At 45.5% G+C, this 21578-nt stretch overlaps 1 protein-coding gene across 1 annotated transcript in view; it reads left to right on the top strand.

The window, feature by feature from the left end:
• The first annotated feature begins 492 nt into the window (after window positions 1-492).
• Window positions 493-21578, top strand: part of LOC125899674 (ATP-binding cassette sub-family C member 12-like) — a 32676-nt gene continuing 11590 nt past the window's right edge. The window contains exons 1-19 of the mRNA XM_049594136.1: window positions 493-589; window positions 1166-1261; window positions 5870-6016; window positions 6178-6325; window positions 6602-6838; window positions 8059-8232; window positions 9356-9503; window positions 10314-10462; window positions 10809-10916; window positions 12959-13165; window positions 13575-13646; window positions 14264-14388; window positions 14462-14534; window positions 15290-15493; window positions 15628-15765; window positions 15947-16022; window positions 20481-20531; window positions 20651-20737; window positions 20843-20946. Of these exons, the coding sequence (XP_049450093.1) occupies window positions 1167-1261; window positions 5870-6016; window positions 6178-6325; window positions 6602-6838; window positions 8059-8232; window positions 9356-9503; window positions 10314-10462; window positions 10809-10916; window positions 12959-13165; window positions 13575-13646; window positions 14264-14388; window positions 14462-14534; window positions 15290-15493; window positions 15628-15765; window positions 15947-16022; window positions 20481-20531; window positions 20651-20737; window positions 20843-20946 (2343 nt within the window). The 5' untranslated portion in view covers window positions 493-589; window position 1166. The remainder of the gene's footprint in view (window positions 590-1165; window positions 1262-5869; window positions 6017-6177; window positions 6326-6601; window positions 6839-8058; window positions 8233-9355; window positions 9504-10313; window positions 10463-10808; window positions 10917-12958; window positions 13166-13574; window positions 13647-14263; window positions 14389-14461; window positions 14535-15289; window positions 15494-15627; window positions 15766-15946; window positions 16023-20480; window positions 20532-20650; window positions 20738-20842; window positions 20947-21578) is intronic.

Below are 21578 nucleotides of genomic sequence, written 5' to 3'. Positions count from 1 at the left end.
CACTGACAGACTTTGTGTGTGCGTCCCCAGAAAGTCTGGGAGGACTGAGGGCTCCAGATCCTCAACTCATCCAGTCCACAGGACCCAAAGTGGACTGTGTGCAGACTTCACTGATTTAATTTCCCACAATTCATTGCAATCCAAATATGATGTTGCATTTTTTTGTAGCTGACTAAAAAACAAAACTTAGGTTTCTGTGACACAGTTACTGTAGAATATTAAACCTTGAAATAAAATTCAACACCATGATACAGAAACATGTAGAGATACAGGCTGTAGAGAGGAATCAGAACACATGTGTAACAGCAGTCTGCCCTGTGGGTGGCGCTGTGTGATGTCTAATATAAAGGCTGGAAACATGGCCGAACAACAACAGGAGATGTTGTGATGTCATTGACAGCTTGACCCGGCGTTTCTCAATGTGCGTTGTTGCGGACTTGTGACACGTCATTAGTCGCAGCCAAAGTACTGTTCCAATTCAAAGTCAGCATCCAGCCAAGTACAGGCCAAATGCCCGGATATGAACTTGCTCTGCCCGTTCCATCGGGGATGCATCGGGAGGTGACCTCTGTGGACTTTTGACAGCCAGGTATCCCAGAATGCATTTCTCACAGACCAGCATCAATGGCAGCCATCTTTGGGAGTTTGTACTCCTGAGTCGAACTTGCCAAGTCCAAACTCCCAAGTGCACAAGTCCAAACTTGGCGTACTTGGTATTGAGAAACACCTCAAGTTAGAGTTAGAGTTCGACTTCCTGAAGCTCCGCCTGCTGTGATGATATGTTAACTACTACTGTGGTTAATGCTAACATAGCTCCTTGGGGACTGAATCTATGTCCTGTAAGTTAGCGTAGCATAGTTAGCTCAGAGAGAAGGTCCCCTTAGAACAAACTGTCCTGTATGTTAGCGTAGCATAGTTAGCTCTGAGAGAAGGTCCCCTTAGAACAAACTGTCCTGTATGTTAGCGTAGCATAGTTAGCTCTGAGAGAAGGTCCCCTCAGGACAAACTGTCCTGTATGTTAGCATAGCATTGTTAGCAGGGTACCTGTAGGTCAGGACACAAGACACAGAGAGGCGGTCCGACCATTTAGCGCTGATCAATAACACGGATCGATCACATGACCTTCTGCAGGAGGCTGATCTGAGGTCTGTTTGTGTCTCAGCAGGATGGGTGTTGACAGACCCATAGCAGATGATTGGAAGAAACCCCCCACTCCTCCCCCCAACTCCTCCAGCCAATCAGAGATGGAGGTGGGGTCAAGGTGAGTCAGACATAGACAGTGCTTCTCAAAGTCAAGAATGCTTCCATGGTAGGACAGATCCTGCCATGTCAGGTCCAACAGAAACTTCCCAACATTCAGTGATCTCACATTTAAACAGGTTGGTGAGTATTCAGGTCATTAAAGAGGCTCCATTTTCAGTTCAGGTAAATCATGAGCACAGAATTTTGTGTACTTCAGCTGAGGATGAGGTGAGTGTGAGCTGTAGGTGAGTGTGAGCTGTAGGTGAGCTGTGAGCTGTAGGTGAGTGTGAGCTGTAGGTGAGCTGTGAGCTGTAGTTGAGCTGTGAGCTGTAGGTCAGTGTGAGCTGTAGGTGAGTGTGAGCTGTAGGTGAGTGTGAGCTGTAGGTGAGCTGTGAGCTGTAGGTGAGCTGTGAGCTGTAGGTCAGTGTGAGCTGTAGGTGAGCTGTGAGCTGTAGGTGAGCTGTGAGCTGTAGGTGAGCTGTGAGCTGTAGGTGAGTGTGAGCTGTAGGTCAGTGTGAGCTGTAGGTCAGTGTGAGCTGTAGTTGAGCTGTGAGCTGTAGGTGAGTGTGAGCTGTAGGTCAGTGTGAGCTGTAGGTGAGTGTGAGCTGTAGGTCAGTGTGAGCTGTAGGTGAGCTGTGAGCTGTAGGTCAGTGTGAGCTGTAGGTGAGCTGTGAGCTGTAGGTCAGTGTGAGCTGTGAGCTGTAGGTGAGCTGTGAGCTGTAGGTGAGTGTGAGCTGTAGGTGAGCTGTGAGCTGTAGGTCAGTGTGAGCTGTAGGTGAGTGTGAGCTGTAGGTGAGCTGTGAGCTGTAGGTGAGTGTGAGCTGTAGGTGAGCTGTGAGCTGTAGGTGAGTGTGAGCTGTAGGTCAGTGTGAGCTATAGGTGAGCTGTGAGCTGTAGTTGAGCTGTGAGCTGTAGGTGAGCTGTGAGCTGTAGTTGAGCTGTGAGCTGTAGGTGAGTGTGAGCTGTAGGTGAGCTGTGAGCTGTAGTTGAGCTGTGAGCTGTAGGTGAGCTGTGAGCTGTAGTTGAGCTGTGAGCTGTAGGTCAGTGTGAGCTGTAGTTGAGCTGTGAGCTGTAGGTCAGTGTGAGCTGTAGGTGAGTGTGAGCTGTAGGTGAGCTGTGAGCTGTAGGTGAGCTGTGAGCTGTAGTTGAGCTGTGAGCTGTAGGTCAGTGTGAGCTGTAGGTGAGTGTGAGCTGTAGTTGAGCTGTGAGCTGTAGGTGAGCTGTGAGCTGTAGTTGAGCTGTGAGCTGTAGGTGAGTGTGAGCTGTAGGTGAGCTGTGAGCTGTAGTTGAGCTGTGAGCTGTAGGTCAGTGTGAGCTGTAGGTGAGCTGTGAGCTGTAGTTGAGCTGTGAGCTGTAGGTGAGTGTGAGCTGTAGGTGAGTGTGAGCTATAGGTGAGCTGTGAGCTGTAGTTGAGCTGTGAGCTGTAGTTGAGCTGTGAGCTGTAGGTCAGTGTGAGCTGTAGTTGAGCTGTGAGCTGTAGGTGAGCTGTGAGCTGTAGGACAGTGTGAGCTGTAGGTGAGTGTGAGCTGTAGGTGAGCTGTGAGCTGTAGTTGAGCTGTGAGCTGTAGGTGAGTGTGAGCTGTAGGTCAGTGTGAGCTGTAGTTGAGCTGTGAGCTGTAGGTGAGTGTGAGCTATAGGTGAGTGTGAGCTGTAGTTGAGCTGTGAGCTGTAGTTGAGCTGCGAGCTGTAGGTGAGTGTGAGCTGTAGGTGAGCTGTGAGCTGTAGTTGAGCTGTGAGCTGTAGGTGAGTGTGAGCTGTAGGTCAGTGTGAGCTATAGGTGAGCTGTGAGCTGTAGGTGAGCTGTGAGCTGTAGGTGAGCTGTGAGCTGTAGGTCAGTGTGAGCTGTAGGTGAGTGTGAGCTGTAGGTGAGCTGTGAGCTGTAGGTCAGTGTGAGCTGTAGGTGAGCTGTGAGCTGTAGGTGAGTGTGAGCTGTAGGTCAGTGTGAGCTGTAGGTGAGCTGTGAGCTGTAGGTCAGTGTGAGCTGTAGGTGAGCTGTGAGCTGTAGGTCAGTGTGAGCTGTAGGTGAGCTGTGAGCTGTAGGTCAGTGTGAGCTGTAGGTGAGCTGTGAGCTGTAGGTGAGCTGTGAGCTGTAGTTGAGCTGCGAGCTGTAGGTGAGTGTGAGCTGTAGGTGAGCTGTGAGCTGTAGGTGAGCTGTGAGCTGTAGTTGAGCTGCGAGCTGTAGGTCAGTGTGAGCTGTAGGTGAGCTGTGAGCTGTAGTTGAGCTGTGAGCTGTAGGTGAGTGTGAGCTGTAGGTGAGCTGTGAGCTGTAGTTGAGCTGTGAGCTGTAGTTGAGCTGTGAGCTGTAGGTGAGTGTGAGCTGTAGGTGAGCTGTGAGCTGTAGGTGAGCTCTGAGCTGTAGGTCAGTGTGAGCTGTAGGTCAGTGTGAGCTGTGAGCTGTAGGTGAGCTGTGAGCTGTAGGTCAGTGTGAGCTGTAGGTGAGCTGTGAGCTGTAGGTCAGTGTGAGCTGTAGTTGAGCTGTGAGCTGTAGGTGAGTGTGAGCTGTAGGTGAGTGTGAGCTGTAGTTGAGCTGTGAGCTGTAGGTCAGTGTGAGCTGTAGGTCAGTGTGAGCTGTAGTTGAGCTGTGAGCTGTAGGTGAGCTGTGAGCTGTAGGTGAGCTGTGAGCTGTAGGTCAGTGTGAGCTGTAGTTGAGCTGTGAGCTGTAGTTGAGCTGTGAGCTGTAGGTGAGCTGTGAGCTGTAGGTCAGTGTGAGCTGTAGTTGAGCTGTGAGCTGTAGTTGAGCTGTGAGCTGTAGGTGAGCTGTGAGCTGTAGGTTAGTGTGAGCTGTAGGTGAGCTGTGAGCTGTAGGTGAGCTGTGAGCTGTAGGAGAGTGTGAGCTATAGGTGAGCTGTGAGCTGTAGTTGAGCTGTGAGCTGTAGTTGAGCTGTGAGCTGTAGGTCAGTGTGAGCTGTAGTTGAGCTGTGAGCTGTAGGTGAGCTGTGAGCTGTAGGACAGTGTGAGCTGTAGGTGAGTGTGAGCTGTAGGTGAGCTGTGAGCTGTAGTTGAGCTGTGAGCTGTAGGTGAGTGTGAGCTGTAGGTCAGTGTGAGCTGTAGTTGAGCTGTGAGCTGTAGGTGAGTGTGAGCTGTAGTTGAGCTGTGAGCTGTAGTTGAGCTGCGAGCTGTAGGTGAGTGTGAGCTGTAGGTGAGCTGTGAGCTGTAGTTGAGCTGTGAGCTGTAGGTGAGTGTGAGCTGTAGGTCAGTGTGAGCTATAGGTGAGCTGTGAGCTGTAGGTGAGCTGTGAGCTGTAGGTGAGTGTGAGCTGTAGGTCAGTGTGAGCTGTAGGTGAGCTGTGAGCTGTAGGTGAGCTGTGAGCTGTAGTTGAGCTGTGAGCTGTAGGTGAGTGTGAGCTGTAGGTGAGCTGTGAGCTGTAGTTGAGCTGTGAGCTGTAGGTGAGTGTGAGCTGTAGGTCAGTGTGAGCTATAGGTGAGCTGTGAGCTGTAGGTGAGCTGTGAGCTGTAGGTGAGTGTGAGCTGTAGGTCAGTGTGAGCTGTAGGTGAGCTGTGAGCTGTAGGTGAGCTGTGAGCTGTAGTTGAGCTGCGAGCTGTAGGTGAGTGTGAGCTGTAGGTGAGCTGTGAGCTGTAGGTGAGCTGTGAGCTGTAGTTGAGCTGTGAGCTGTAGGTCAGTGTGAGCTGTAGGTGAGCTGTGAGCTGTAGTTGAGCTGTGAGCTGTAGGTGAGTGTGAGCTGTAGGTCAGTGTGAGCTGTAGGTGAGCTGTGAGCTGTAGTTGAGCTGTGAGCTGTAGTTGAGCTGTGAGCTGTAGGTGAGTGTGAGCTGTAGGTGAGCTGTGAGCTGTAGGTGAGCTCTGAGCTGTAGGTCAGTGTGAGCTGTAGGTCAGTGTGAGCTGTGAGCTGTAGGTGAGCTGTGAGCTGTAGGTCAGTGTGAGCTGTAGTTGAGCTGTGAGCTGTAGGTGAGTGTGAGCTGTAGGTGAGTGTGAGCTGTAGTTGAGCTGTGAGCTGTAGGTCAGTGTGAGCTGTAGGTCAGTGTGAGCTGTAGTTGAGCTGTGAGCTGTAGTTGAGCTGTGAGCTGTAGGTGAGCTGTGAGCTGTAGGTCAGTGTGAGCTGTAGTTGAGCTGTGAGCTGTAGTTGAGCTGTGAGCTGTAGGTGAGCTGTGAGCTGTAGGTCAGTGTGAGCTGTAGTTGAGCTGTGAGCTGTAGGTGAGCTGTGAGCTGTAGGTTAGTGTGAGCTGTAGGTGAGCTGTGAGCTGTAGGTGAGCTGTGAGCTGTAGGAGAGTGTGAGCTGTAGGTCAGTGTGAGCTGTAGTTGAGCTGTGAGCTGTAGGTGAGCTGTGAGCTGTAGGTCAGTGTGAGCTGTAGTTGAGCTGTGAGCTGTAGGTGAGTGTGAGCTGTAGGTGAGTGTGAGCTGTAGGTGAGTGTGAGCTGTAGTTGAGCTGTGAGCTGTAGGTCAGTGTGAGCTGTAGGTCAGTGTGAGCTGTAGGTGAGTGTGAGCTGTAGGTCAGTGTGAGCTGTAGGTCAGTGTGAGCTGTAGTTGAGCTGTGAGCTGTAGGTGAGTGTGAGCTGTAGGTCAGTGTGAGCTGTAGGTGAGTGTGAGCTGTAGTTGAGCTGTGAGCTGTAGGTGAGTGTGAGCTGTAGGTGAGCTGTGACTCAGACACTGAACCCTCTCCTGGTTGTTTCAGTTTCAGTCCTCTGGACAGAGCGAGCTTCCTGTCCTACGCCACCATGTCCTGGATGGGTCCTCTGATGTGGTCCATGTCCAAGAAACAGCTGGACCTCAACTCCATCAGTCTGTCCCCTCTGGACGGAGCTGACATCAACGGAGATAGGTGAGACCATCATCATCATTACCATCATCATCATCATCATCACCAACATCATCATCATCAGCAGATCTTATCAGAAACTGAAATGTGTGCTTCGTGTGTGTGTGTGTGTGTGTGTGTGTGTGTGTGTGTGTGTGTGTGTGTCTATGTGTGTGTATGTGCAGGTTGCAGCGTCTGTGGGAACAGGAAGTGTCTGCGGTTGGTCTACAGAAGGCGTCTCTGACACGAGTCCTGTTCCGTTTCCAGAGAAACCGAGTGCTGGCAATCGTCGGTCTCTCCATCTTCTTCATGTTGGCTCTGTTCTGTGGCTCAGTGAGTGTCAGCGTTAGATGACATCATTGACTTAGAAAGAGGACGAAACATCTACATGTGTCTTTACTGTTTCTTTTACTGTAATGTCAGAGCTGCTCATGTGTTGGACATGTCCTCCAGTTTATTACACTGACATTATCAGGTACACCTGGCGGAAAAGTCTCGTGTCTCAGTGTGTCCTCTCAGTGTGTCCTCCCAGTGTCTCAGTGTGTCCTCTCAGTGTGTCCTCTCAGTGTCTCAGTTTCAGGTACTCACAATATTTGTCTGTCCCATCAGGGCGTCCTGGTCCATGAGATCCTGAAGTACATCATCAAACCGGAGGCGTCCACAGTTGGGGAGGGGCTCGGTCTGTGTTTCTGTCTCCTCCTGGTGGACTTCTCCAGGAGCGGGTGTCTCGCTCTGGTCTGGGCTCTGAACCTGAGGACAGGAATCAGACTGAAGACAGGGTTCTGTATGCTGGGCTTCCACAAGATCGTCACTCTGAGGACACACTGTGGACTGTCTGTAGGACAGGTCAGGAAGACACATCATGATGTCTGTTTCCTTCACAGTTCACATGTTTCACCTCTGAGTGTCCAACATGGACGGTGATTAGCTTAGCTTAGCTTAGCACCAAGACCTGAAGTAGGGGGAAACTTGTTAGCTTAGCTTAGCTTCTCTTAGTTTAGCTTGGCATAAAGACCTGAAGCAGGGGATTTATATATATAGATATAAAATTAAACACACAAATGTCGTGGTGAAGGCAAGTGAGAGACCTAAAGGATAAAAAATATAAAAAGTAAATAACTAAATACAAATAAAATAATGACTATGATAAGGGCAAAAAGATAGACTCATGAAGATAAATAAATTAACAGATAAAAAATAAGGTATAAAATCTAAAATAGACAAGATCACATAAAGGCGTCTGTGAAAGTGGGTGTTAAGAAGTGATTTAAAAGACGTCACTGAATCTGTGAGCCATATCTCCTCAGGCAGGTTGTTCCACCGCCGAGGGGCCCTGATCAGATCTAAGGCTGTGAGCTGGCTCACATGGTGTCAACATTTCTGCTATATAGCTTGGGGCCAGACCCAGGCGAGCTTTAAAAGTGATCAGTAAAATCTTAAAATCAATTCTAAAACAAACAGGAAGCCAATGGAGAGACATCAGGACTGGGGTGATGTGATGTCGTCTGTTAAAACCAGTAAGAAGCCCAGCTGCTGCGTTCTGAACTAGGTGCAGGCGGGACAGGGATTTTTGGTTAATGCCAGAAAGGAAGGAGTTACAGTCTTGAGAAAATGAATGTATGAACGACTTTTTTCCAGGTCTGAGTGTGAGAGCATTGGTTTTATTTTTGAGATGGTTCTAATTTGGAGAAAACGAGACAGGACAAGTTTTTTGATCTGTGGTCTGAAGGTGAGGTCAGAGTCAAATCGTACTCCCAGTGGGTTTTACATTAGCAGACAGTGGACCCAGGCTATTTTCAGTGAGAGTGGGTTTTGTGTTTGGGGGACTGAACAATATGATTTCTGATTTTGAGTTATCGAGTTGAAGAAAATTTTGTGCCATCAACAGCAGCTAGGCTTCGGGTGAAGGTATATCTGTGTGTTGTCCACGTAGCAATGAAAAGATACATTGTGTTGCTGAATGATTTATCAATCGATTGATCTATCAATCAGCTGACTCCCCTCTATCAATCAGCTGACTCCCCTCTCAATGTATTTATCCATTAATCTGTCTCTGTGTGTGTCAGATGGTGAATGTTTTGACCAGCGACAGTTACCGGCTGTACGAAGCCGTCCTGTTTGGTCCTTTCCTGCTGCCCTTCCCCATCCTCCTCATCGTCAGCGCCATCTACACCTGCACCATCCTCGACCACACCGTCCTCATCGGTTTCGTCATCTTACTCCTCTTCTTCCTCCTCCAGGTGTGTGGACACACTGCTGACTGTTTTACACTGTGACAGGGAGTGAGGTGCTGCAGACAGGATGTAGTTAGCTTAGCTTAGCATACAGGCAGGAAACAGCAGCTTTGCTGTGTCCCCTCTCAGGGGTCCAGATTTTATATAAACATGGAAACATGATATATATGATGAAAAATAGCAGTGTACACATCTCCCAAAATCATAGACAGTATAAAAATGTGCAAAGTGAAGATCAAAAAACAGATTGAGCACCAAAAGTATTTAATGTGGGCAAAAACATAAAGACACGGATGTGTTTCAGCTGAGGAGCCGTGGTCAGCATGATAAAACAACAGTGAATGGGCACTGACACACAGGTGAGGATAGAGAATAAGATCCACCTGTGTCTTTACCTGAAACCTGTCCATGTCTTTATGCTGCTGCTCATATTAAACTGAATCAGACATTCAGTCTCAGCTCCAGCTGCTGCAGCCATGATGACTTCATCAGTGAATTCATTCTGTCAGATACTTTTATTTATTCGTACTCATTAGTTTTTATCATGTTTATTTATTTTATTTGTTTATATTTGGTGAAGTTGTCGTTGACTAAAGGTTTGAACATTTTGCTCCGATCTCAGTCAAAGAAAAGTGTTGATATATTTTAGGTTATTTTAAATATTTCAGTCAAAACAAAACCAAAAATGTAATCATCAAAGATTTTTACCTTTTAATGACGTGATGAAAAACACAGAGAGCAGCAGACAGTATCAGATGTAGAGGTCTGATGTGGTCTGATGTGGACTGATCATGTTACAGCATTGCCTTGCTGACTGCACGGCGACCTTTGAATCCATTGACCTCTGAAGACAGGAAATATTGTTACATGTATTTTGTTTATTAAACTGAAAATATAAAACTGAACACCTGAATTTAAGTTTCTGTCATTCAGCAACAAAACAGACCGACGTTAGATAATGAAACAAAATAAACCCTCGTCTGGTTTATGTGATGTGAGAATGTGGTGTCTGTCTCTATAGGCTGTTTTTGTCCTGCTGTCTCATAGCATAATGACAGAAGAAGTAATCTGATTACATGTTGTTATGTTTTTGTGTGTGTGTGTGTGTGTGTGTGTGTGTGTGTGTCAGTTAGTGTCTGCGAGGCTCATCAATCACTTCCAGAAGAAGGCGGTTGAGATCACTGACAGTCGAATCCGAATCATCAACGAGATCCTCACCTACATCAAACTCATCAAGATGTACGTCTGGGAGAAGTCCTTCTACGGCAAGGCCACAGGTGAGAACGGTCACACGGTTCATCTGTACAGAACATCACTGTTACACAGGTACGAATGTGGCACCAATTCAGGTCTGCAAAGTGAAAACTTAAATAAATAAATATGTCTGCTGCTCTTTGTGATGAAACATCAGAAAAATGTAAAATAACAAAATTCAATTCAATTCAATCCAATTTTATTTATAAAGCCCAATATCACAAATCACAGTTTGCCTCACAGGGCTTTACAGCATACGACATCCCTCTGTCCTTATGACCCTCACAGCTGATCAGGAAAAACACCCCAAAAAACCCTTTAACGGGGAAAAAACGGTAGAAACCTCAGGAAGAGCAACTGAGGAGGGATCCCTCTTCCAGGACGGACAGACGTGCAATAGATGTCGTACAGAACAGATCAGCATAATAAATTAACAGTAATCCATATGACACAGAGAGAGAGAGAGAGAGAGAGAGAGAGAGAGAGAGAGAGAGATGCAGGTAATGACAGTAGCTTACAACAACATTATTGAAAGTAATAATATTATAGTTATAGTTCTGGCTACTGTGGTACAATATGTTGAAAGTATGTATTAATATCTGGCAGTATACATGTGTGACAATAGTCATATGTGTATAATAACAGTAGAAGTATGACTAATGACTAATGATGGCAGCAGCAGCAGCAGGAGGCATCTGGCAGGACCACGGCTGAACTGATCATTTTTTCTGAGTGATTTCTGATGTTGAACTGACTGACAGTGTAATGGATGAAGATGATAATGATGATGATGATGATGATGATGATGATGACAGTCAGCGGTGTGTTTACAGACATCAGGAAAACAGAGCAGAGGATGTTGGCAAAAGCTTCAGTCATCCAGAACTTCAGTGTGACCATCAGCCCCCTCGTCCCCATCTTCGCCATCATGGTCACCTTCATCGTCCACACGCTGCTGGGTCTTCCTCTCAACACTAGCTCCGTGAGTATTACTGATACCACTGTTGCTACCACAACCAGAGAGCAGATACATCTGTGTCCTAAGTGAAGCTAGCAGCATGAGCCAGCTCTGCAGGTCGACCTGCAGAGCTCTGCTGGCGTCTGCAGTACATCTGGAGACCTGGTGTTTTGTATCTTACTGTATGAGTGCAGCAGCAGTGTGTGTGATTCCATTCATTTATTTATTATTATTTATTAAATAGTCTGATATATGCACTATCATACCCTGCTGACCCCGCCCCCCGCTGACCCTACCGCACGGTGGTCCCGCCCCTGCTGGCCCCGCCCCCAGTCCTTTTTTGATGATTGACTCTGTGTTTGTTCATCAGGCCTTTCCTGTCGTCACCATCTTCAACAGTATGAGGTTTATTCTGTCCTTGTTGCCCACGACCTTCAACATCCTGGCTGAAGCTACTGTGTCTGTGGATCGACTCAAGGTGACTGATGATGACTCCGCCCACCTTCAACACCTTCTACCACCCAACCACTGTGTGCAGATTACCTGTCAATGATTAACTGTTAGATCAGTCCCTCCAGAAAATCGCAATCTTGCGATTGCAATTAACGCAAATTGAATGAAAGTTATTTCTGCGTTTTTCCGCATTTTCCGGCCGACCAGAAGTCGTCACGCATGTGATGTCATTTGAAACGTCATCAGACGCGTCATCAAATGCGCTAATGGCATTGCAGTTTTGCACTGTTTAAATGCAGACAATATGTGTTGAATGTATTAAAATGTACAGAAGATGGAGCTCACATGCTGTTGTACAGTCACATTGTCTGGTTTGAGAGCTACAATATTCACATTTTTTGCAACATTATTGGACTCCATGTTTTGAAACTAATTAAATAAGACTAAAGAAGAGAACTATAAAAAAACATTTGCAGCTATTTTTGTAATGTTTAGTATGATTATTATAGCAAGTGATTACGTGACTTATTTTTTTGGAGGTAGTGATTAAAAAAAAAAAATCACAGTTTTTTCTCCTCTTGTCATTAGCTGCAATTTCCCACAAAAATCACATAAAAATGCCATGATTTTTATCACAAGTTTTGACAAAACTGGCTGCAAAGGTTTTTTTGCCCTGAGATCCTGGAGGGACTGAGATACACATACAAACGTTTATAAAACACATAAAATGCCTTTTTAGATTCACAAAATAAAATGAATCAAAGGATAAAACATGCGTCAGTAAAAACAAAACAAAAGAAAAAACACAGAGCAGATACAGGTAACTGACGAGACAAACAGACACAGACCAGAGGACAAGGACTACACATGGTGGAGGGCTCTGTACATGAGAACCAGTATCTGGAAGTGAATCCTGAACCTGATGTGAAACCAGAGTAAAGAAACTAACCTGGGTCTGATGTGTGTCGACCTGTTGGAGCTGGTTCACAGACGAGCAGCAGCATTCTGGATTATTTTACGACTGTTCAGAGAAGATTTGTTCAGACTAGCAAAAAGAGAATTTCAGTCGTCCAGTTGGGAGGACACAGAAACACTGATCATCACCTCCGGCACAGGCCAAGACACCACAGACCTGAGCTCTGAAGTATTTATCAGCTGAATAAAACAAGTTCAAATCAATGATTTAACGTGATGGTCAAAGTACCTGGTCAGAAATAACAGCAGGATCCTAAAATCTGACCACATGGCTGAAGACAGGGACCCAATACTCTGAACAACCTTTGAAACTCTGCTGTCTGAAGCCATTATTAGAACCTCCCTGAGAAGTTGTTTGACATCCAGTCACTGATGCTAACAAACAGTTGTGTAATGTGACCCAGTGGAAGCATATAAAGTAAATAACATAGGACCTGACACAGAGCCCTGAGGGACACTGCAGACACACACACATACAGAGACAAAACTCCACCCATATATGTACATCAGCAGTCGGCTTTGGCAGCATCACTGTGTTATTGTGTTACCAGAGTCTTTAGAAATCCCACAGTCTGGGGCGTTGGTGGCTTAGTGGGTAGAGCAGGCGCCCCATGTACAAGGCTGTTGCTGCAGCGGCCCGGGTTCGAATCCAGCCTGTGGCTCCTTGCTGCATGTCCACCCCCTCTCTCTTTACCCCTTTCATGCTTACCTGTCCTCTCTTAAAGGCAAAATGCCCAAAAATATCTTTAAAAAAAGAGCAACGGTCAGATTTATAAACCGTCAAAACTACAAACGCTAACCCTTTCAGTTAAATTCAATCAAGATAATTACACCAACAGATCTTAGTGATTTCTGAATATGTTCTGAAATCATCTCCATATCAACTCTGTCATAAATCCTGAAGGTAAAAACTAATTCCTGTTTGTTTGTTTGTTTGTTTGTTTGTTTATGATCAGCTGGCTCACTTTCAGGAGACGTGACTGTGACGACAGATTCAGAAGGATTTAAAGTCCTGTGTGTTTATATCATGTGTATAATTGTGTTCGTGTGTGTGTGTGTGTGTGTGTGTGTGTGTGTGTGTGTGTGTTTCAGAGGTTACTGCTGACAGAGAATCCAGACTCGTACGTTGTCCGGAACATATACGACAAGTCAGCCGTGGTTGTCATGGAGAAGGCCACACTGTCCTGGACCAAACCAGTCCACCCCCCCGACACAGAGGACAGGGACGACCTGGTGTCAAAAAACCGACCCTGTGACGTGATGGCGACTCTGAGGAACATCTCCTTCACCCTGAACAAGGTCACACTGACGAGACGAGTGTTTCCATGGTGTTATTTAACAAGATGACGGCCTCTGTTAAATATGTCTATATTGATGAACAGTGACCTCAGAGGCATGTCACAGCGGACGGTTCAGATGGGTCATAAAAATCACTTCAGTTAAAAGAAAAAGGATGTGAAATAAGATTTATGATTATTAATATACCAATGTTAAATCAAGTTGTTGAAGTGAAGTCACCTCAGAGTTAGGGTTAGGAGTTAGGGTTAGAACAGCAACATCTGCATGATTTAACATGACTTCCTTAATAAACCACGCCCACTTCCTGTCTTCTATTCAAGTACAGATCAGTTTAGTCCTCACCTGGGCTGTGACATCACACCAGGTGATCTGGCTGATGTGTTAATGATGGTTTGTGTTTTCTCTGCAGGGCCAATTGATGGGTGTGTGTGGAAACGTTGGCAGTGGGAAGACGTCACTGATCTGCAGTCTGTTAGAACAGGTGAGTTCATCTGTGTGTCAGGGATGTCCCCCTGTCTGTCAGGTATGCTCATCTGTGTGTCAGGTATGCTCATCTGTGTGTCAGGTACACTCATCTGTGTGTCAGGTATGCTCATCTGTGTGTCAGGTATGCTCACCTGTGTGTCAGGTATGCTCACCTGTGTGTCAGGTATGCTCACCTGTGTGTCAGGTATGCTCACCTGTGTGTCAGGTACGCTCATCTGTGTGTCAGGTACGCTCATCTGTGTGTCAGGTATGCTCACCTGTCTGTCAGGTACGCTCATCTGTGTGTCAGGTATGCTCACCTGTGTGTCAGGTATGCTCACCTGTCTGTCAGGTACGCTCATCTGTGTGTCAGGTACGCTCATCTGTGTGTCAGGTATGCTCACCTGTCTGTCAGGTACGCTCATCTGTGTGTCAGGTATGCTCACCTGTGTGTCAGGTATGCTCACCTGTCTGTCAGGTACGCTCATCTGTGTGTCAGGTACGCTCACCTGTGTGTCAGGTATGCTCACCTGTGTGTCAGGTATGCTCACCTGTGTGTCAGGTATGCTCACCTGTGTGTCAGGTACACTCAACTGTCTGTCAGGTACACTCACCTGTGTGTTTGTATTTCAGCTCCACCTGCAGCAGGGCTCAGTGGCGGTGGATGGATCGATTGCCTATGTGTCCCAGCAGGCGTGGATCTTCTACGGGACGGTGCAGGACAACATCCTGATGGGGGAACCTATGGACCGATCCAGGTAGATAAACTTCTCTTCCTCCTGTGATGAAGGTGTCAGGTGACATCTGTAGTGACGTCCGGATGTTCTGCAGGTACAACAGAGTCCTGCACAGCTGCAGCCTGAAGGCCGACCTGGACATCCTGCCTCATGGTGACCAGACAGTGGTGAGTCCGACACACACACACATGACACACACACAGGTGTGTAGGTGTGAGCCCAGTGTTCTGTTATCATTAATCAATCAGTCTAATCAACGGCTACTGAGATGATCAATTATAAGTTCAGTTCAGTTCAGAGAGGTTTTAATGATATGACCTCACTGAAACATGGTCGTGTCAAAGTCACACTGTACGAGGTGCTAACAGGAAACAGTTTTTGAAATGCAAACAATAAAACATTATATAAACGTTATAGTGCGAACACAGCGACCAGGACACCTAAATGATCTGATGCAAGCTGAAACATTCTGATGAATATGAGCAATAATGTAAAAAAGAAAATAACATACAATAAAATAAAGATAAGAAAATAAAAGCTGCAGGTGTGTAAATTATTATTCGATCATCTTTTTTCACTCAGAATGTGAAACATCTTCTGGTTTTAAGCATCTGAACTGATTTCCTGTGGTTTGGTCGTGTAAACACTTCTGAAGACTTTTTTTTTCTTCGCATATTTAAGAATGACTGCAAAAGATAATAATTTATATTATTTTTAATTGACCACTTTATTAAAGTTATTTTCTTATAAAATATTGGAAAATACTTAAAATCTCCTCCAAACCCAGTCTAACATATTCACACTCACACTGTGTGTCTGAACAACATGGACACACACACAGTGTGTCATCAGTAGCAGATGTAACGGCCCTGAGCTGACGGTCCTCACAGATACAGCATAACTGTGTGTGTTTATGTCTCAGCTGGGGGAGCAGGGCGTGAACCTGTCGGGGGGGCAGAAACAGAGGATCAGTCTGGCCAGGGCCGTTTACTCCAACAAAGACCTGTACCTGCTGGACGACCCACTGTCCGCCGTCGACGCCCACGTCGGAAAACACATCTTCGAAGAGTGTATCAAGACGGACCTGCTGGGAAAGTCCGTCATATTGGTCACGCACCAGTTACAGGTGAGATTAAACTGGTCACCCACCTGCTACAGGTGAGTTTAAACTGGTCACCCACCTGCTACAGGTGAGTGTCCAGTTAACGTCAATGTCAAAGACCAATCAGACTGACTTGTGTCTGTCTGTCTGTCCATCAGTACATGGAGTACTGTGACAAGGTCCTGGTCCTGAAGGATGGGGTAGTCCTTGAAGCAGGAAGTCACTTGGAGCTGATGAGGGCGGGGCAGCACTACGCTGAGCTCATCACCACACACCTGACGGAGCAGCGGGTCACAGTAAGACACCAGCCAATCAGTACTCTCCTCTTGCCTCAGCAGGTGGACACTCCTCTGTCGTGACATCATCAGAGAAGATTTAAACTGTTTGATTTTAATCTCACAGAAACTCTGACAACGTTAAAATAAAAACAGGAAGTGTGTGTCAGCTGATCTCTGACTTCCTGTTTCCTGTTTTCAGCCTCATAAAGAAGAGAAGAAGAAGAAGAAGGAGGAGGAGATTAAACGTCACATGGACGGAGGGATCATCAACCCAGGTACACACACACACACACACACACACACACACACACACACACACACACACACACAGAGCAGCTGATTATTATTGTTGTTGTTGTTGTTGTTGTTGTTGTTGTTCCCCTGAGGACAATCAGTAATGTCTTTTATTCATGAGGTCATTATGAATCATGTTTACAGCTGAATCATTAACAGATATTAACAGATTTATGACCAGACGATCAGATGCAGAGTTATTGATTGATAACTGACTGATTATTAAAGTTATATTTGGATCTTCTCTCAGTGTCTGAATCAACATGTTGCTGTCTGTCTATGACAACATGAACTCAGTGCAGCAAAGAGAGATGAAACCATTCATCCATTCAACCATTAGTTCATTCATCCATTCAAAGGAATCAATAATTATTTGGATTTTGAAGCAGAAATGTTAAATATTAATATTCATAGTTTATTATAATCACAGGAAACATAACAGTTTGATGAGTGGATGATGTGATGAATGATGATCTGCTGTCACTGACTTCAGATCAGTGATTCAATCAGACTGACCACAGATCAGTCGTGTCTGTTGCTCTGTGTCAGAGAGGAGTCGTCCTGTTGAATCAGAGAGGGATTTTCTTCAGCAGTAAAGTGGTGTCAGGTAGGGCTGCATGGTATATGCGGTAGACGGTAGAAATGATATAAATTTGGCCCACGGTAGAGATTTGCACTCTACCGTCCTATCGTCGATGACGTCATCGCACCTGCCTCAGTGTGAAAATGGCTGCGAGCACAGAGACAGCGGAGCAAAAGGAGCTGGTTCACGTCCGTGATTTAGCGTAGCACGTGCAACATGTGTTGCTGGAGAACTTGTGAGTGAGTGAGTTAATGTCTTATGAACAGCCCCGGACTTCTCAGACTCTTTTAGCGACTTACCGCTCAGAGGGAACTCATTCAGTGTCTCCTCTGGCAGCAGCACAGCATCTCTCCCTCTCCTCTCTCGCCGTGCACACATGGGAGTTGGTTTTCGGCAAGAGAGTTTGTCATAAACCTTTGGTAATGTAAACCTATGTGACGCTAGGGGCTCCACAAAACTCCATATGTGAATGTGTGATAGTTGTGGTATCATAGCAGCCTGTCACAGGTTACAGCTGATGATTAGAGGAGAAATGGCAGAGCATAAAGGTCCAGGTGGAAAAAACACAACTCAGTCATTTAGGATTTTGCTAAAAGAAGGAAATTACCTTTTGATATAGATCCCAGGGGACATTTTGCACCATAGAGTACTGGGTTTTAATTTTGAGTTTTGAGATCTGCATTCTGCACAATAAATGCTCTAAAAAATACATTATATCTTTGCTTTTGTTGTTGTTGGGTTTTTTTTTTTTATCAATTTAGCTTTGCTAAGGGACTACAAAACCCATTCAGAAACACTTCTATTATAACTTTTACACTTAAATTTATACCGCAATATATACCGTTACCGTGAAGGGATTCGATTTATACCGTGATATAAATTTTAGGTCATACCGCCCAGCCCTAGTGTCAGGGTGCGAGGGACCGCTTCATCCCAGTGCTTCATAGGAACAAAAACCCTCGCAGCACTTTGAGTGACGTGCTCCACATGAGTTTGTTTCTATGACAACAATATCTTGACACTAGTCAGGTTTCCATCCACCCATTTTTATTCGCATTTTAAACAATTTCTAAAAAAAGACTTGAATGGAAACGCCAGAAATTCGAAAAAAGGCCGAAATATTGCAAAAAAGGTTTTACACTTGGAGGGGGTCGAAAAGTCAGCGTATCAATATTAGGAAAATGCGACTTTTGGCAATGGAAACAAATAAACAACAGCGAATAAACAATGATGTAGGCTACCGAATCCTACTTCTACTTCACACACACACCTGTGTGAACTTAGAGAGAGGTAATCACTCCAGTCTCAGGTGAGTGTATTTCACAACTTACCTGATTAAACTGGACGTGTTGAATACCGCTGCATCATGTGCACTGCCTGGTGTACCAACACAGACATCACAGCATTATGTAGGCTACGCTGACAACGCTGATATGAGTGTGATGAGAGCTCTCGCAGTGGCCAAGAGGTTCCCAAGGAATCTCTCCATCTCGTCATAGTCATGGATGTGCCGGTAATTGTTTACATCAGTTGTGGACATGAGACGCTCTCAATGACGTCATCTCACGGCGCCCTCTTTTTCTACGGGTGTTCTTTTGCATTTTTATATTTCATGAGAAGCGCCACCTTCTGCTCGACCTGTTGACTCCCAATAGTCGCAAAACAATAATGAATGGAAACGTGCATAAATTCGCATTTTCTTTTGCACATTTTCACAAAATTTGCTTAAAATTTGCGAATTTGGACGGAAACCCAGTTATTGATGTTAGGTAGGCTGGGATTCAACATGATATTGTCATGATATAATATCGCTGTGATTTTTAATCCCATAAAGCTTCAATTAATAGCCCAGGTTATTATTTGATTAAATGAGTGAACTCAGCAGACCTTTATTTGAGACAGGCCTTTAACTGAGACAGACCTTTATTTGAGACAGGCCTTTAACTGAGACAGGCCTTTAGTTGAGACAGGCCTTTATTTGAGACAGGCCTTTAACTGAGACAGGCCTTTAGTTGAGACAGGCCTTTATTTGAGACAGGCCTTTATTTGAGACAGGCCTTTATTTGAGACAGGCCTTTAACTGAGACAGACCTTTATTTGAGACAGGCCTTTATTTGAGACAGGCCTTTATTTGAGACAGGCCTTTAATTGAGACAGGCCTTTATTTGAGACAGGCCTTTAACTGAGACAGGCCTTTAATTGAGACAGGCCTTTATTTGAGACAGGCCTTTAACTGAGACAGGCCTTTAATTGAGACAGGCCTTTAACTGAGACAGGCCTTTATTTGAGACAGGCCTTTAACTGAGACAGGCCTTTAATTGAGACAGGCCTTTAACTGAGACAGGCCTTTAACTGAGACAGGCCTTTAATTGAGACAGGCCTTTAATTGAGACAGGCCTTTAACTGAGACAGGCCTTTAATTGAGACAGGCCTTTAACTGAGACAGGCCTTTAACTGAGACAGGCCTTTAATTGAGACAGGCCTTTATTTGAGACAGGCCTTTAACTGAGACAGGCCTTTAATTGAGACAGGCCTTTATTTGAGACAGGCCTTTAACTGAGACAGGCCTTTAATTGAGACAGGCCTTTATTTGAGACAGGCCTTTAACTGAGACAGGCCTTTAACTGAGACAGGCCTTTAACTGAGACAGGCCTTTAATTGAGACAGGCCTTTATTTGAGACAGGCCTTTAACTGAGACAGGCCTTTAATTGAGACAGGCCTTTAACTGAGACAGGCCTTTAACTGAGACAGGCCTTTAATTGAGACAGGCCTTTAACTGAGACAGGCCTTTAATTGAGACAGGCCTTTATTTGAGACAGGCCTTTAACTGAGACAGGCCTTTAATTGAGACAGACCTTTATTTGAGACAGGCCTTTAACTGAGACAGGCCTTTAATTGAGACAGGCCTTTAACTGAGACAGGCCTTTAACTGAGACAGGCCTTTAATTGAGACAGGCCTTTATTTGAGACAGGCCTTTAACTGAGACAGGCCTTTAACTGAGACAGGCCTTTAATTGAGACAGGCCTTTATTTGAGACAGGCCTTTAACTGAGACAGGCCTTTAACTGAGACAGGCCTATAATGGAGACAGGCCTTTATTTGAGGCAGACCTTTAATTGAGACAGGCCTATAATTCCTGTCACACAAAACTGTTGCTCAATAAACATGAAAATACAATCATATATATTATTAATATTTATTACCTTTTTTCAACATTAGTGTTTATGTAATCAGATAAAGTTTTCAGTCTGTTCATCACTTCAGACATTTCATTAGCAACTAAATCTTCATCTGTTGGACTGAAAAAGTAATTGATTATATTAATTTGAATTTGTCATATTGATAACTTAAATAATAAAAAAATCAATACTTGGCTTTGTGTGATGATACGATGCTGCCACATTAAATTATCATGATGCTTTGCTGTATGGATTTTTTTCCCCACCACTAGACGTTAACTAGGCAGCTAATGTGATGAGTGCTGACACAGTTCTGAGCTTACTGTGATTAAAGCCCAACAATCAGAGTCCTCCGGCCGATCTACTCCTGAGACATGAGCTGTTCTGTCTCTGCTGTGATGGCGGCTGAGCTGAAGAAGCAGCAGTGACATCACCGGCGCCTTCCTGAAACGTTCAGAGACCTTAAACTTAAAGCATTTAGAGCAGCCGCAGAAAAATGGCGGAGCGCTCTGAGAACAGATGCTGAGAGTGGCGCTCCAGGCGTCTGTATGCAGCCTGATACACTCTGTCCTCACTGGGAACAATTAAAAGTAAAGACTCTGTGTGGACTCAGGTCCTGATAATCAATAAACAGGAAGCAGTGTGTGACTGTGACTTCCTGTTTTTTACCTTTCAGCCTTTGATGCGTCGGACGAGGACCTGGACGCTCCGTCAGCTGACAGTAAACGTGAGTTTCTAAACCTGCTGAGGCCAGCTTCATTCCACACAACTCTCATGTTTACACGCAATCAGTCACCAATAATGGATCAATAACATGATTAATAACCAGCTGTTTGTTGTATGAAGCTGCCGATCAGCTGATCAGTCAGGAGAACAGCAGAGACGGACTGATCTCCTGGAGAACGTTTCATCAGTACTGTAAGGCTGCTGGAGGTCAGGACACACACACACACACACACACACACACACACACACACACACACACACACACACAGTGGCCCTTCAAAATAAAAGCCTGTGTGTGGTTTCTTCCTGCAGGATACTGTGTGTGCCTCCTCATCCTCCTCCTCTTCATCGTGCTGATGACAAATGCAGCTCTGAGTTACTGGTGGCTCAGTTACTGGTTACATCAGGGACACGGGGTGAGACACACTGCACTACACTTCCCATCATGCTTTACAGGAAGTTCAGTCATTGTCAGGGGACATCAGTTCCTGTCTGTCAGAGACAGGAACCAGAGGAAGAAGTGTCACACCTGTGATGTCATCAGGTAGAGAGACGTGGAGCTGAGTTACGTTTTCAGGTCGTCTGTCACATCCGTGTGAACACAATGTTTCAAGAACACCTGGAGGAGATTTCTTTGGCACAAACATCCACGTGGACGCAGCAAAGCTCCTGAATTAGATTCATTTAGATTTTTTATAAACAGTTACCAGCTCTGTGTGTGTGTGTGTGTGTGTGTGTGTGTGTGAGCACTAGGGCCCATCATAACTACTTTACCCCACTGTCACCAGCAGCTTCCTGTCGGACAGGAAACATCTTCATCCTCTCCTTTAGTGAAAGTACACCTCTGATCCTCTCTGGTTTTATCTGCTCGGTGTTCCTCCTCTCTTCTTTGGTGTTTTTTTGGCACCACGTTCCTGTTTTTTGTAGCATCCTGTTGGATGTGTGCTGCTCACGGTCGGATCACTACCTTCTTATAATGCCCCACCCTCAGCAGCGTGCTGTGACCAGGAACATGCTGAACACAGTAAATATAATGAACTCCAGTCAA

The sequence above is a fragment of the Epinephelus fuscoguttatus genome, linkage group LG2, assembly GCF_011397635.1.
Source record: "Epinephelus fuscoguttatus linkage group LG2, E.fuscoguttatus.final_Chr_v1".
Taxonomy (NCBI): domain Eukaryota; kingdom Metazoa; phylum Chordata; class Actinopteri; order Perciformes; family Serranidae; genus Epinephelus; species Epinephelus fuscoguttatus.
This window is presented reverse-complemented; position numbering and strand designations above follow the sequence as displayed.